At 48.7% G+C, this 17047-nt stretch overlaps 1 protein-coding gene across 5 annotated transcripts in view; it reads right to left on the bottom strand.

Annotated features, from left to right (window-relative positions):
- Positions 1-13938: 13938 nt before the first annotated feature.
- Sec31 (secretory 31) overlaps positions 13939-17047 on the bottom strand; it is a 238353-nt gene continuing 235244 nt past the window's right edge. For all 5 annotated transcript variants that reach the window (XM_050195734.3, XM_050195737.3, XM_050195738.3 and 2 more), the window contains one exon: positions 13939-15893. In XM_050195734.3, coding sequence (XP_050051691.1) covers positions 15705-15893 — 189 coding nt within the window. In that variant the 3' untranslated portion in view covers positions 13939-15704. The remainder of the gene's footprint in view (positions 15894-17047) is intronic.

Below are 17047 nucleotides of genomic sequence, written 5' to 3'. Positions count from 1 at the left end.
AGCCTGGGTCCTCTTCCGTCTTGATTGTAATCCAGTTTGCAAAGTCATTTCGATTTTGGAAATCGTGGGGCTGCAACATCTGGTGCGGCTGCACGTGGTACGGATGAAGTTGCCTCTTCTTAAGTACTCTCCACACTGAAGACTTTGACACTCCAGCTTCAGCACCCACACTACGAATACTTGCACGTGGGTCTGAAGAAAACTTTGACAGAATATCTGTCTCTCTGCAGCAGTTTTTCAGGTCTTTCGCTAAGGCCACCAAGAAAGTGGAAACAGATCTCGACGTCGAGCGGATGGACACCAGACTCGCCCACCTGATGAAGGCCAAAACCGCCCTGCTCCGCCGATGGAAGGGTCAAAGGCTCAATCGCAGGCTCCGAAAGAAGATTTCGGAGCTCAACAAGGTCATCGATGACCACTGCAAAGCGCTATGCCAGCAGCAGTGGGACGAGCTCTGCGAGTCCATCGACGGATAGATGCGCAACGGCAAATCCTGGGGTATGCTGAAGCACCTTCTCGACGAAAGCGGCTCGAAGTCATATCAAAGGCATACGTTGGCCCGGGCCCTTCACGAAGCCACCAGGTCTTACACGGTCGATGAACTCGTCGCAAAACTCATACAGAAGTACCTGCCTGTCCGTCGCGACGGAGATCCATCGACCCAACTCCCGGACTACCAAGGCCCTCCACGCCCCGAGCTGGACGAAGACTTCTCCATTGCCGAGGCCAGACAGGCCATCTTCGCGCTCAACCGCAAGTCTGCGCCGGGTCCGGACGGAGTCACAAACAGAATGTTGAGAAACCTTGACGACACGTCGATTGTCTTTCTGACCGACAAGATAAACGAGTCCTGGAAGAGCGGCATTGTTCCTGCAAAATGGAAGACGGCCTGCACGGTGCTCATTCCCAAGCCCGGCAAGGCTCCGAACATCGAAAGCTTGAGGCCGATTTCTCTGACCCCCTGCGTCGGCAAGGTCATGTAGCGCGTCGTCCTCAACAGGCTTAATGGGTACCTCGAAGACAACGAGGTTTACACGTACAACATGATCGGCTTCCGCGCCGGACTCTCAACGCAGGATGCCATGAAACTAATCAAGCATCAGATTGTGGATGGCCGTTCCAGAGACGTCAAGGCTCTGCTCGGTCTGGATGGACCTCTAGAAGGCTTTCGACAACGTGCTCCATACCTTCATCGTCAAGACCATTTCAGACCTGGGTCTCGGTTCCAGATTCCGCAGCTACGTCAGCTCTTTTCTAACTGACAGGAAGGCCAAGCTTCGCATTGGACTTCCGCTCAGAAGATGTGCCCCTCGGAGGGCGGGGCGCTCCTCAGGGCGCCGTCATCTCCCCAACACTGTTTAACATCTGTATGATTGGTCTTTCCGAGAGGTTGGCGCGCGTCGACGACGTCAAGCACACCATCTACGCCGATGACGTCACCATATGGTGCTCCGTCGGCTGCGAGGGCAGAGTCGAATAAGCCATGCAGGAGGCGATTGACGTGATCGAGAAGTATCTCTGCCCCACCGGACTTCGATCCTCCCCCGCCAAGTCGGAGCTCCCACTTTACAGAAAAGAGAAGGGAGACAGACCCAAAGATTGGAAGCCAGTCTGCGAAAGCAGCATCAGACTTCGCACTTGTGACGGGGGGGGGGGGGGGGTGATACCCAGAGTCGACGTTATTCGGGTCCTGGGCATGTTTGTTGAATTCAACGGCGGGAACGGAGCTGCTCTCCGCAAGATCATCGCAAAGACAGACAACGCTTTCCGCCTCGTTCGCAGAATCGCAAACCGGCATCGAGGCATGAAGGAAAACAATCTTCTCAGGCTGATCAATGCCTTCGTACTCTGCCACCTCACGAACACGATTTCTATGCACAACTGGCTCAGAGCGGAGCGAGACAAGCTCAACGTTCTTATCCGCAAAATAGTCAACAGGGCTCTTGGGCTACCCATCAGGACCCATACCGAGGATCTCTTGAAGCTGGGGTACATAACACCGCCGAGGAGATTGCCGAAGCCAAGAACGCGCGCAACTCAGTCGCCTGACCACCACAGCGGCAGGTAAACGCATTCTCGAAGAGCTGGGTTACCACCCTGCGGAATTCCCGATGGTCAGTACCCCGATCCCTAGGTGCATTCGAAACAAGTTCGTAGCAGCCCCTGCGCCCCGAAAAGTCCATCCCGTCCCCAACGAGGGCAGACGCAAGGCCAGAGCAGCAGCCACCCTCAAACAGATCAAGCAACGCGACATTAGAGCAAGCTTCGTCGACGCCGCAGAGTACAGTGACCGAAAGACATTTGCCGTCGTTGTGGTCGACTCGAGCGGAAAGATTTCCAATAGCGCCTCGATTCGCACTTCAGACCCCGGAGTCGCCGAGCAAGTCGCCATCGCTCTCGCCCTGCTAGGCGGTCGTGGGTCCGAAATCTATAGTGATTCCAAAACGGCAGTTAGGGCTTTTCAGAAGGGTTGCATCGCCAAGGAAGCTGTTCGTCTTCTTAGCGGCTCGAGTCCACATGCTCTCACATACCATTCAATTCACTGGTTTCCCGCTCACGTAGGATCGGTCGAGGGTGCTCCCCCGAACCTCAATGAGTCTGCTCACGCGGCTGCGCGTGACCTCACCGACCGCGCTTCCTCTATAAGGAGCACTGACTCCCCTCCTCTCTACGGTCACAGGGACGCTCCCGCTAGTCACAACGAGATTATTAAATATTTCTACATGTCCAGAAGGGTCTTTCCGCCCCCTCACCTCAAGTTGAATAGGGCGCAAGCCGTTTCGCTTAGGCTTCTACAGACCAGCACATATCCGTGTCTGTCCGCTCTCCACGAGGCTTACCCCGACGTGTATCGCGACGACGCCTGCCCGTCCTGTGGCCAGACATCCACTCTACCTTACATGCTCTGGGAGTGCGGGTGGACATACCCCAAGTTCATCAAGGAGGAGTGGGACTCGCTTCTGCGTAGCCCCGCTCTAGAAAAGCAAATCCTGGCCGTCCAGCGTGCCCGCGACCGGGCCGGTGGGCTAGACCTGCCGGTCCCGACGTGGGACTAGCCGGGTACGCGACGAGTTCGCGTCCTCGCCGGACCTGCAATAAAGTTTATTCACTCACTCACTCACTCACTCCACGTCCTCGCCCAGGATCGAAGATTTTTGTCGTTCGTAAAAGTCCCAGACTGTCTCAGCGTTTCATATGCACGCACAACCGTCATTTAACTCGGACGCGTACCTGGATGCCAGTGTTGAAATAGCTCAACTGTTGTGCGCTTTCTATGTCCACTTGACGCATCTAGAGCCAAAATAATATCCGCTATTTCCTCATTGGGGTAAGCCATATCTGCTGCTCAACGTTGGTCACAGCCAAATAGCGTTGCATGGCGTTGCTGTGGGGAACACACAGGGATACCAGCGCCTGAGGAGCACTGGATATATTGCAGTTCGCTGGGATTGGTTCAAACGAGGTACATAAGGTGACTGAATCAAGGGGTTTTACGTGCCAAAACCACTTTCTGATTATGAAGCACGCCGTAGTGGAGGACTCCGGAAATTTCGACCACCTGGGGTTCTTTAACGTGCACCTAAATCTAAGGAGAGGTACATAAGGTGTGATCTACATCGGGTAAACTAGAACAGCCTGTGAGCGCACTCTCTCAGGGACTGATGCGCCGGTCACGGTGCACAAGCATAGGCACAAGTATGAAGCCAGAGGCAGGTATACCCGATATTGCGACCACGAAGCGATGCGCACGTGCAGGGTGCGCGATCAAAAAAGAACGTCTGGTAGACAGTAAGTGTGAGAAGGAAAGCAGACGGGGCCAGTGCGAAAAGAGACATCGTCTGAAGAAGACATGCGTAATCTTCCTTGAATATAGCCAAGGTTTTTTTACCATAAGTTAGTTTCGTACCCGTGTAATTTAAACGCTGTTATTCGAGCCCTAAGGTTTAAAGTTGTAGCATCATCGTTCAATCCGAAAACTACTACACGGTCATTTGTGTACAAAGGCGATATTGTAGCAGCCGTCATCGCCTTCCAGCGTTCCCTTCGCCCTTTCCTTCTTTCAAGCAGAATCAAAATGCTGCTTTCGTATTTTCTTTTTCGCGGCCTTATACGCTTTATCACTTCGTCAACACTCAGCCAGCAGCATGCATTTGCACCATCATGCGATAAGAGCCGCATGCCCAGATACCTACACTAAACATAACGCCATGTCGCAGGCCAGTCTCGCTGCAGCCGACCTTGTTGAACCATCCCACGTTTGAGAGTAGCACAATAACAGTTCGCAAGCGCCCCGTCGCGTGGCATTTTTTTTTTTATATTTCGCGGGCTTTCTTTGGAACGCGTAAAAAAAGGAACACGTGAGATATATCGTGTTGGAAACAATTTATTGAGAGGTTTCTCAAGGTGCTCTACAACTTTGCGTATCACACTTGGGGTCTGCAGCCAATGCTTAAAAAGTTCATTAATTAAACATAACTAATCTGTTAAGGGAAAAATAAATATAGCCTGAGTATCTCTAGGTCAGTGCCAACATGATGCATACGGTTAAACTTGCGTCCGGAGTGCCTTTCATTTTTAAAACTTTGGCTCAAGTTATGTGGGACAGCCTACTGCATGTCATGTAGCAAAGCGTGGCATAGATATGTACCTAAACATTCAGGAGCCATTCCACTCTGTGAAGGTGCATGGACCAGCGAAGCTGTTTAGCACACGGCACAGATTTGACACAGAATTTTGAACAAAGGTGCGAACACATTTGTTGTCTTGATAGGTGGAAATGGTGACGAATCTGTTGTTGCGGTGGTTTATTCAATTCCACTATATCCTGTGGGAGGAGATATTTAGGCCTAACTAGTCGTTGCGTTAATGAATGGCTAAAATAACATTATTGTGATGTGCACACAGCAATTAAGGGACATATAGGAATTCACGGCCGCGACCGTGGATGTACGTCGAATTTTGAGCGCACAAGCACGAGAAATCGAAACACATATTCAACTAATTAACAAAAATGACTAATTATCTTAATTGTTGTTCGCTGGCGCCACGTGTGCGCCCACGAAGCATATTGCGCTAAGGACTAATTACGGGCTGCTCTGCGGGCCACTGCGTTATCGCTTCGCGAAGAAAGTAGACAGCGCAAAGCACGGGGATATGCGCATTTCTAGAATGACGAGACCCTCTCCACTTTTTCCTCGATAGCGCTACGGCCGCGGTTCGTGCGTTGCAGCTCATATTGAGCGCGATAGTACAGATTGCCGCACACTCAGTGACCCAAGCTGGTCCGACGGCTGTTTCGAACGCTGTTCCCTCAAGCACATCAGCCCGACGCGCTACCCATTGGACCACGGACTAACCCAATGACCTGCAGGTAGGTGCGAAAACGGTTAGATAGATAGTTAGCCCCCGGAAAGTGCGTGAAGTACCCTAAGAATGCAAGCGCAATAAAACGCATTCTGCCTTACTGCGTTGCGTGCGATTGCTGCTACTATACAGACAAAATCGAGATGCCGCCGCTAGAAGTGACGCATGGGCGCGAGCCCTGGCAATGCTCTGGAAGCAACTGGGAGCCTAGAAACACAACCGTTTGTGCAACGCGCACTTTCATTCCGTCAAAGGAAGCGTTTAACGCATATGCCTCATGTTGTGAGACAGATTGTGCGTCGTTCAGACAAAAATTGTAGCCAGACGTGTACGTCCCACTCCTAGTGTCTTAACCTGCATTGAAGAGCACGCCTTCGAACGCCAAGGCTGAGCGTTGGGCTAGTTGGTGGGCTAGTTGGTCTCTTTCCTCGCGCATTAGACACTTCACTTTCCCGAACACAGCCATAAATGCACTTTGCCCCAGGAAGAACAGGAAACGGCAACACAAGTTTGGCACAAAAATGCAATCTGCAAAAGACAATCCGACCACACGTGTCACTTAATTTGCCAATAAAGAGGGCGGTTTTATTATGACGCAAAAGTAAATGTTCGAATCAAAGGTGTCCTACGCCGTGAGCTCACTCTTTCCTAAGCAAATATGACACTTCGCTATAGCAAATGTAAAAAGGGAAGCACGTAGATTGTGCACAGCTACAGCTGGGCAAACTGTCTCAGTCCAATGACAAAGCCGAGAAACTAACCTTGGAGGCTTTTTTTCAGCATCAAAACGCACAAGGTGGACCGCCCGTTGCGACCTGACAAAAGGCAGTTTCTCAGTTCTTACAAGACATACTTGCCGTTTTGAATGTTGTGCCGTGATGTTCCGTATAAAGTCTAAGGGCGATAACACTGTCGCCGCGCGCCGTATGCTGTATCTGCGAGTGCAAGCGTGAGCCGACGACCGCGGCTCAATCTCGCGCGGGCAAGGGAGGAAAGCGGAGGAAGCGCGCGGTCTTCCGTCCCGCGCCAGGAATCAGGGGGGGGGGGGGGGAGGAGAGGTCGGGGGGTTGTACTTTGGCAGCAACTGCGTATGGCGCGGCTGCGCGGGCTTAACCTTGAAAGCGATCTGCTTTAGGGGCAGGGTTTACGTGGGCCGAGGGCTCATAGCTTTGGGCGTGCTGGGTTCTCGCCGCTCAATTTACGTTGAAGCGATAGACAGCACGAAGGTAACTTCACTCGCTGCTGCTGCCGCGCTTCTTCACGCCAGCATTTTGACAGCGAGCGTCTGCGGTCATTGAGTGTGATGCGTGCATGTTTGCCTATGCGCGCATGTTTCCAAGTGCGCGCATGTTCCCGAAAAAAGCAAACAAGAAAGCGCTCGGACGCGCGTTGCTGCAAACACTCGTGCTATGTACCGCGCTGAAACTCTACCATGGTAGTTGGACGTCGGTGTGGTGCCGAAAACGTGCGCAGCGTAAGACTGCAACTCCACTTTAAAAGAGAAAGCGGCCAGGTCCGGACGGAAAGCGGTCCGAGTTGTCCGGACTGCACCGTGAGCCAGGTAGTGACCGCCTTTCATGAATGGCTCGCTAATTCAACGAAAAACCCGTGCGTTACACTGGGGCGACATTTAAGGACATCACGTTGCTGACGAAGTCATTTTGCAGCGTCGGTCCTCACTTGCTGGTGGTGGCAGCGCGTTCCTGACTGCACGTACTCGTAAGGCGCGGCAACACTGCGTCGATACGAGACCGGCAAGACGCTCACTCCAATGATTGACCGACTATTCTGCGTCACTGAAACCTTTTTATCATACCAGGTCGACAACGGCGCAACCGACGAGCGCGAGTTGTACTGCGACAGGCTTTCTTGTCGAAGGCACCGGCAAAATCAGCGTGCCGACCATCGTCAACCCCGCGCGATCGGCCGTCGAACCGAACATGATAGCGACAGCGTCTTCGCTTGTATATATAATTAATCTTGCTCAAAATGAGTCAAGCACGCCTACCAAGTTGAAATGCACAAGCTTTAACCCTCTCGAGCCGTGCCCACGAAGTTTGAGCCAATGTCGATCCTGTTCAGCGAAGGTTAACCTGGCGCCGTCGACTTCGTGCACTCGCTGCCGGCGGACCTGAACTGAAATGTAAGCAGTTAGGTAAACTGCTTTTATAGTTCAATTCTGGCCTTAGCGATTTGAAATCAGCTACACTTCACTTCGCACGGCGCGTACACAATAAGCGGCGACACAGCGCTGTGCCAATATCTGTACGTCACCGTACCTGTAGGCTGTCGGCCGCATTCGCTACGTATATTTTCGCTACATTCGCTACATTTCTCAATTTCAGAGATGCATTGTTTGCCTCTGCGTCAAGCGGCAAACAAGAGAGGGTGTATTCGGTATACAGCAGCATAAACAACCGCCTCGCTCATTTATACTATGCAACGCCGTGTGAGCGATGGCATCCGCGCGTTTTCGTGAGAGAACAACATGGCCTACAAATGAGCACTTATGCGAGCACAGTTTTCTCTGATAATGCTATGTGGCAACCTAAACCTGTAAGTATGATGGAGTTAAAGAAAAGCGAGAACGAGTTAATTGACAGCCCATAATATATGTATCTGGATCACAGTTGCCGTTGTTTAAGTGGTTCGGCCGCTCATATTGACTCGTCTCAGGCTGTAACATGGCACATATGCGCAGATATGCATGTTTTGCTACATTTTGACACTATTTCATATCAGCGATGGACCTTTTCCACAATATTTGACGATAACAACGACCTGCGGTTGTAGATGTCGATGTAAACAAGTGCACCGCTTTAATAAATCCGACGTAGAAGGCTGCGCCCGAAGACTTTTTTGAATATGCGAAACGTCTAAATAATCTGTAAAAAGAATATAGAAAGCGATGTTTAAGGTCAGAAATCAGTGACAAATTCCAAGGCTGCCGTGTTGCCAAATGGAACTCAGCGTGCCTTTATCGGCTGCACTGTTTGCAGAATAGCGCGCTCAGGCCTGCTCACCCAGTAGTCATGGAGTGCTACATGGCTTCAGGAACCACATGCTGTTAGATATGGGGCCGTTTCCTGAGCCTACTTCGAGTTCCCCAGACCACATCGAATCGCACCACTGCTAAGTAAGGAATGCAGAAGCAGATGCCACATTCCTGAGGCATGGCACGTGCAAACAAGTTGGCGGACCCCACTTCGTACGCCGCCGGTGGAGCTATTCAATGCTTGACTCTTCCAGAAAGCGAGGGGATAGCCCGGCACTGTTGCAAGTAAAGTGGGTCCAGAAGCAAGACGTACGGCTGTAATGCGCCGTGACAACCTAGCAGCGTCGCCCCCGTCCGCCTTTGAAGAGGGCAGTTGCAAGCCAGCGAGGCAAGACCGCAGGGAGAAGTAAGACACCGTGAAATTCTGCCCGCCTTGGTCCGCCGTCGCCCCCACCTGGCTATTGTGACGGCGAGTTGTAAGTCAGCAAGGCAAGACTGCAGGGGGACCAAGCGGCGACTCTCTTCACCGGGTGTGACTCCATCGCACGGGCGCCTACCATTGGCCGAGGGTGACGACACCCGGGCGGGCTCGCCGATTGGCGGAGAATGGCGTCACCTGAGCGGGCTCTCCCATTGGCCGAACGGCCGAACGTGACGTGTCTGATCGACACCGAAGGGCTTAAAAGACGCAGACAGGGAGCAGCAGTAGAGCATCCCTTGATTCATCTCTTCCGCCCGTCCTTCTTCCGCCCGTCCACGCTTCGGAAAGGAATCTCAGAGGGCGAAGTACGTGTACAATATAAAATAAAGTCTCAGGTGTTATTTCGGCGCGCTGCAACTCGGAAGTACAGAGAGCATCAGGTTTGTCTGTAGGCATATTAGCATAAAAATCTATGCATTCCAAATTGGTTCATATTGAATGTCTTGAACACAAGACATGTATTTCCTATATTTATGTATTTTATCGTAATGTTTTGTCTCGCAATTATTTACAGAGAGTAAATCCTTTCATAGCCTTTTCCAGGGCAGCAAACAGCGTGCGATCATAACGAAAGTAAGCTTCCTACTGTGCCTACGCGCTGCATCTTTCTTTCTCGCAGGAGCTACAGCATCGCTCAGTACCTTAATTTGAACTTTTCGCAGACGCTTCAAGCAACAAGCGCGCACAAATAAATGTAAATAAACGCGACATCTTTTTCTTTACACACGTGCGTTACTTCGCAATTACTCATCCACTGCTCCTACAGCAACATTATTGCTCACATTTGAAAAACGCAGTCGAGCAGGCTCAGCACATTGCGAAGCGTGCTTGTTGTATCAGCGCAGGACATACAATAATAATAACAATAATATATAGGGTTTTACGTGCCAAAACCACTTTCTGATTATGAGGCACGCCGTAGTGGAGGACTCCGGAAATTCCGACCACCTGGGGTTCTTTACCGTGCACCTAAATCTAAGTACACGGGTGTTTTCGCATTTCGCCCCCATCGAAATGCGGCCGCCGTGGCCGGGATTCGATCCCGCGACCTCGTGCTCAGCAGCCCAACACCATAGCCACTGAGCAACCGCGGCGGGTGCAGGTCATACAAAATACCGAAAGCAGAAATGAGCTCGCGATGCTTTAGAACAGGATTTTGAATTCATAAACGAACCAAAATGTTTGGTTAAGCTGACCTGCCAAATCTCCCCGTTCCACTTGTTGAGTCAAGCGGAGGCGGACGTCTGTTAAAAGGTGGAGATATCGATGGCACATAAGCAGGATGGTTCGCAACGTTGTTTTTTCTGTTACCAACGAAGTGGTGGCTGCAGGTTCTTGAGTTTTCGCTTGGTTACCACGGTCCTCCGTCAGGGATAGGCAACACAATTACAGAAGAGCAAAATTGTCGCACTTTCTCATGCGAGCCGCTGTGTTGTAGGAAATGCAAGTAATCCGATTACCCAACAGGTTGAACGGCCCGTATCCAGCGCTCTCGCCTGTCCCCTTCATACGATCGCGATGGAAATCGGTAAAACTGAACGATGTTATTCCGTCCTTCACGTTCATGGCAATTTAGAACACAACAGTAGCGTTGATTGAGGCGTTTCTTCGTAGCGCGCGGAGCTATCGCGGTTGCCATCGTTTCCGCCATCAGTCTGAAGAGAGCCAGCAAGCGCTTTATGGCAGTTCGGCGGCGCGTCCTACTATCGGAGAAATTCATAGCTCTCTCTGGGTGTTAAATGCGCAAAACACTCGCAATATGGACCAAAATTTAGTTAAATCCTTGTTTCACAGTCGCTAGCTGCATAGGCAACTTAGCAAGGGAGTCGGGCTTCGCACTACTCAATTACTGCTTCTTCGCACCGGCAGGTGGCGCTACGCGTCTTGCAAAACTCCAGTCTAACGTCCATTCCCACAGAATATGTGCTGCAGCGTCACTCCGGCTCCGCATGCTTTACATTCGTTGGATGAATAAAGCGAGCAAAAAAAAAAAAAAATAACAGGCAACTGGTACAGTGCTAACACGTCAAAATCCACCGTTTACAAGGGAACCACCATAAATGGCTGTATGCTTCCTGCGCGATGGAAACGTATACTCAACCGCGCACTGGCAGCGTGTTCCAGTGACCACGCCGCTACACTGTCCACGCCTGGGCGCGTAAATTGCATGGTACACGCCACACACGAGCTTGTTGTGCGCACTACTTTATTATACAATACACATTAAAATGCGGATGCAGCCTTCTTTGAAACACTATCCACGATAACCCCTGCTTGATGCTCTGCATTGCTTTGTCTTGACTACCCGCCGTGGTGGTGTAGTGGCTTTGGCGTTGCGCTGCTAAGCCTCAGGGTGCAGGATCATATCCCGGCCACGGTGGCCGCATCTCGATGGGTGCGAAATGCAAAAAAGCCTGTGTTCCATGCACTCGGTGAACGTTAAAGAACCCCGGGTGGTCAAAATTAATTCGGAGTAACCCATTAGAGCGTGCCTAATAATCATATTGTGGTTTCGGCACGTAAAAATCCCCAGAACTTTTTTTTTTCTCTTGAGTTTGCATGCCCACCGCGGTAACTTAGTGGTTGCTCTGCTGAGCTTGAGGTCGTGGGTATGATCCAAGTTACATTCTGATGAGGATGAAATATAAAAAAATGTTCATGTACTTCCAGTCAGGTGAATGTTGAAGAACCCCAGGTGGCAAAAATTAATCCGGAGCCCTCACTATACAGCATTCGATCCCCATCATATCGTGGTTCTGCCCATAAACTAATGAGCCAAAGTAATTAAGATAATTGGTGAATCTTCATCAATTAGCTGATAATGTGTTTCGATTTCTCATGCGAGCAATGTCTGCCTCTGAATAATCCACTTCAAGGACTAGAATTATGCTGTCTGCCACGTTTTAAAATTCCACAAAACTTCAACGCGACCACCTCATATATTGGCTAATGTTGAATGGCTTTTTAGATCTTTTGTTACGCAAGTGTGTGCCACAATGACAGATCCTCATATAAGTAAACATGCATGCATATATGCATTACAGGAAGTTGTAACTGGAATAAACCCTCCTCCTATTTTAAATAGTCGACTGTAAATAAAGATGTTTCTGCAATTAGATTTTTTTTCCCCAATATAGGCTGTTTTGGGGGTATGAGGAAGCTGAAAGTGAGCCCTAATGTTTAAAAAAGCTCCGAATTCCATCGTGCCATAAAGAAAGTTTCAATAAATTGATTTTTGTGGATAAAATAAACTGAACCCCCTAACTCTGCCCCAAAATAAACTAAAGAAATGCACAACCCTGCACACACATACTGATGATTGACAATTTTTGGCCAGCAGCATCATCAAAGTACACCTTTCTCAGATGACAAGATTGCTGCACACCAAGCCTTTGTTTTACAAACAGTAAGCCTTAGAGTATTAGAAGTATAAGAGTTGCAAACTTGATTATCTACCACAATACATGGTGCAAAGAGATTTGAATATTGACCAATTTTAAAAAGCCTTATTGGCAAGCGTCACATATTCTATATGCACATGATGGTGTCCAAGAGGGTCTGCATTTATTGCCAGAACAAACCATGTGAACTTAGCTACTCCACTCAGCTTCTTGAACAGAGATACTGTGCTACTTGAAGTCGCAGCTACAGCACAAACCTACCTTCAAAGGAGTCCTGAACCATCCCTTGGGCTTGGTGAGAAAACATAGACCGCGGATAACATATACTGCTGTGAACATCTCAGCCAAGTTTTGCAGTCATGCACAACGCGTAGAGCTTGCAAGCAGAGCCTGAAGTCACAGAAGCCTGCTCCTTACTCTCTTCTGGACGCTTTACTTTGTAATAAAGCGGATTCCCATACACGGCTGCTATTGGCCAACGGCTGACGTCAATCAAGAAGCATGTTTTGATTAGTGTGCTTGTTCCTACTGCTATTGTGTATATTTATTGGCGAAGTTCAATAAACAGGCTGAAGTAAGTGAATATCTGCTTTCGAAGTTTGATAAGGATTGTGTACTTCCGGAAGCAGCTGACTATCATCTGCAGACGCTCAGCCGCAGCCGCCCGCATAGGAATTAGACTTTGGCCATCCTGCTTATTATTGTCGCAGCCATCGGGTATCACTAATTTTGACTAGTTTCGAACAATCAACTAGGCTCAAACCATGGAAAACTTAAGTGCAGACGGCGAGACCACACGCATGCTTGCCAGCATGACTCACTCCTGGCCGCTCCCGGTTAGATGCTTCGGCAGACTTGTTGACAGCGCTTCAAAATGCGTAAGTTGTGGCTACTATCTGTCATTCAAGCTGGCGAAGGACAAAGCCAATCCGCACCACGTAGCACGGCCAGATGAGCACACTAGTCGTAGCACACACTCAAGCCCTGTCGTACACAAAGTAAACATTGCGCATGTGCCCTACAGTTGCATGTATAGCTGTGGTTTCCCATGTAGCGTAGATACCACGGGCGCCATGACAAGTCCACTGGCTAAGCGTACTCTGGCTTGCTGAGGACAACCGAGTTTCGCTAATGTTTGGCGCGTCGTAGGTGCCAAAATTGGAAGTGGCATCATCGTTAACATCAAAACCCAATCTGAACTGCACGCCATGGTGGCATTTAGAAGGCGGAGTGTCATGGACATGTCCTGCTCTATCGTAGCCTTCACAGTGAAAGTCATTGAAGAAGGAGTGGAAGCACCGCAGAGGCCATGCTTGACTACCAATAACTCCACTTCTGCTGAACGTATTGAAGTACTTTTTGCAGCAAAGTATTTCTGAAATAGCCTGTTTTCACTTCAAATTCCTTTCTACAATTAGATAAAAAGTGGTTCAGGGTCCCTTTAAGTAAGCATGGCGCAGCAGCCACTGTACAGATCCAAGTTAAGACTTGTTGGAAATTGTAGAAAAGGGGAAATTACAATGACTGTTGGCCAAAGAAACTAATGGCACATTCTGCCTCAGTTGCGCCTCGCTTTCAATTCTGCCGAGGTGTACTCCAGGGTGTACAAAGAATGGAAACAGCACTGGCGTACTGCGGCTGGTACTGAAGATCTACCTCGGCATTCCTTGACCCATAATGTTTACAAATAGCCAAACTGAGAAACATATGACTTTTAATACAAACTTTACATTGTTTTTGTGGAAAAGTAGCTTCCAGAAATGAAACCTACTTCCACAAATTTCCAGAACTTATGCCTGGAAATTACAATATTACATGGTGCAGTTTCATGAATTGCGCCACAACCAGTAGCAATACCTGCCCAGTGCATAACACTGCCAGTAACTAGACAGCACAAAGTTCACCAGCACCCCACAATGAGCATAGCAATAACATGTGGCACCAGACCTTTTGCACGCCATGCCCAGAACATGTGCCAACAAAACAAAAGAAACGTACAAGCTTCCTCGTTCCTTTTATTCTTCACATTGCAACCTTGAAACAGTGCGCTTCAGGACAACACATAAAGGGTGAAAATGATTTGTTGGAAAAATTTAGGACCAGGCTGCTAGAATGCATAGATACGGTGATATGATGAGAAAAAAGATAGTTCAACATAGACTAATATCTTCAAGGATAACTAGCCAGTAACACTGCCTGATGCACTATCATGCAAATGAAAAGTGTTGAGCACTCAAGTCCATTCCTATACAAATGCATGTCCTGCTCATAGTGCAACAGGGCTTTCTCGAAGAAGGATCTAGAGATCTCCTGTTTTAAAAAAAAGCTAACGACACCTCCAGCTGCACCCCTAGATATATATTCTCTCTTTTAGTTGGTAACATGACACAGTTACCAACTAAGCCATTCAAAGCAGACTACTGCTTTTCAGGATCACCTTTCTCCATCAATGCAAACGTTTGTGCCAATAATAATTCTCATTATAAAAACAAACTGCAACAAGTGCGCACCCAAATTACAAGTTCTGAAAATCTATTCTCCCAAGCCTGACTAAGATAACAAATAATTCACATAAGAATGAAAAAGAGTGATCACTTGCCTACTTTTCATTGCAACCTTTTTCATTGCCTATTTTTCATTGCACTGCAACCTAAGAGTATCTAAAGTCACCTATAAACACCTGAGAGCTTTTTCTATTACAAGTGCTTCTTTATTATGAGCAAAAAATAATTATTCTCACACAACACACTCATTTCAGTAGAACCAATAAAGCTAACACAATCAGGCATGTGTCAGTCAACATGGCTCATCAACTGTCCTGAATTAAGGGAGCAAGCCTCAGCAAGTAAATAAGTTTTGTTTCAGTTTGGGCTTACCACAAGAATTCAACAGTTGCTCCACATACAACTAAATATGCTAACTAGGACCCATCCAATAGTGTTTGTGTGTCACACTTTGTGCAAAATATACTCTACACTGCACCTTAAGAGGTTGGCAAAGTGCAGTCACCGAAGGAGAGAACATGTCACACTTGTGACTACCCCAAGCATAGTCACACACTCTCATTATCGATTCATTCCCACAAGCAGACCAAAAAGTAGGTCACAAACAACTTGTGCCCCTCACAAGCCAGATTCTTGGTAAAAACAGCTCCATAAAAGTAACTACAAAAATAAAAGCAGCATATGAAAAAAAAGTAAGCTACAGAAAAATTATTGTAAGAACACACAGACATGATTGTTGTTTTGCAGAATACACTTTGCAGTTCAAGGGCTCACAGAAGAAGTAGCAGTACTGAAATTTCCTCCGACCCAACATTCTTTAATAAAAGTGTGAGAAGGCGCTGTTTTGGTTTCTTTTAAAAAGGGAGAAGAAAATGGGAAAACAATAAAGGTGTGTGTGGTGGGGGGAGGGGCAAGGCATCAGAGACGCAGAAGACCCAAGCAGAAACAACAGTGTGGGGCTATTGTACGTACACCCCCAGCTGCTGGGCGACTTGGAGCAGTGCCTTGAGCCCCGGTAAAAAGCTGCTGGTCTCGGAGAAGTTGGATGAGGACACCAGGTAGCTGTGAATGCTCAGCGCAGTTGCGTAGTCATTCTGCTGGATGGCCTGCACAATCTGGTGGAGGCCGTGTGTTGTCGCCGGCGCAATCTGCATGCACAAGAAAAGGGAACCATCACCACAGCTGCCTCGTACCAGTAGCCTGCCACACGAAAGCACCACCACGATTGCTAAACACTGGGGTTTCATTGCGACAGCAATTACATGGACACTTCAGGCACCACCACCACCGTTGTCATGCATTCCCGCTCGATGGCGCATGCGCAGTACAACTGCACCGACGGTTAGAGTGAGGGTCTCTAGAGACACAGAGTGCATTTGGCTGCAAAAACAATGAATTGAAATGGATACACCGTCAAAGGCTACATTCAATCACTTCGGTGGCAGAGCCAGGGCAGTGTTCTGCCTTCCGCTGCTGGCATGAGCATTGTGCGCACGCACACTATAAGCACACTAGCATTCCTGCTGAACTGCTGCATCACTGGTCTGAGTGGAATGGACAGTAAACATCAAGCTAACATTATCTAATATTTCACTGGACGCTGACCTTGGTGGTAGAATGGGAGAGGTTACCAAATGGTGCTGCTTCGCTAATGCTCCGAGCATTTCGGGAATGCTCTCATGTTGCTGGCGCTTTCCACAAGGGGCTCATTCTGCTGCTCCGCCGTAATCTGAAAGTACCAGGTTGTCCACTCCTAGAAGAAGCATGCGCTCGCGTGCGGCCATGGAGCACATGTGGCCGTCGTGAGAACTACTTGCGCAGGTGTGTTGAGAGCCAGAGGCAGTGCCTAAGGTCTGCTACTCTGACAGTGTGCGCAAAGCTTCATCTGATACTGGCACCATAGCTTTGCTTGCATCCCGGTGCATGAACGCCCATTTTTCGTTTAAACCTTTGTAAAGCACTGAGTGTTTTATGGCACACGGCACAACAAACTGCTTGAAGTAGTACACAAGTAGTCCGAGAATAACAGCCTTTAATGTATAGGCATTATAGGGCTGCTTCCTTTGGAAATCTGTCCGTCCATCTGTCTGTAATGTGCAACACGATGCACTCCATAGGCATACATGGGTCCCTACAGGGGTATATATAAGAATGCCTTATGATTACAACTACATATATTGAGTACCGAAGATGTATTAGGAGTAATTAAGGTTCAGGACTAAGAATATTAATTACAACTAATTAAGCCTAAATAAGACTCCTTAAGACTAATGAAGGGTACTTAAGCCTACTTGTGAATGAT

The sequence above is a fragment of the Dermacentor andersoni genome, chromosome 1, assembly GCF_023375885.2.
Source record: "Dermacentor andersoni chromosome 1, qqDerAnde1_hic_scaffold, whole genome shotgun sequence".
NCBI classification, from domain to species: Eukaryota; Metazoa; Arthropoda; class Arachnida; order Ixodida; family Ixodidae; genus Dermacentor; species Dermacentor andersoni.
The sequence above is the reverse complement of the archived record's forward strand: the minus strand, read 5'-3'. Positions and strand labels throughout refer to the sequence as shown.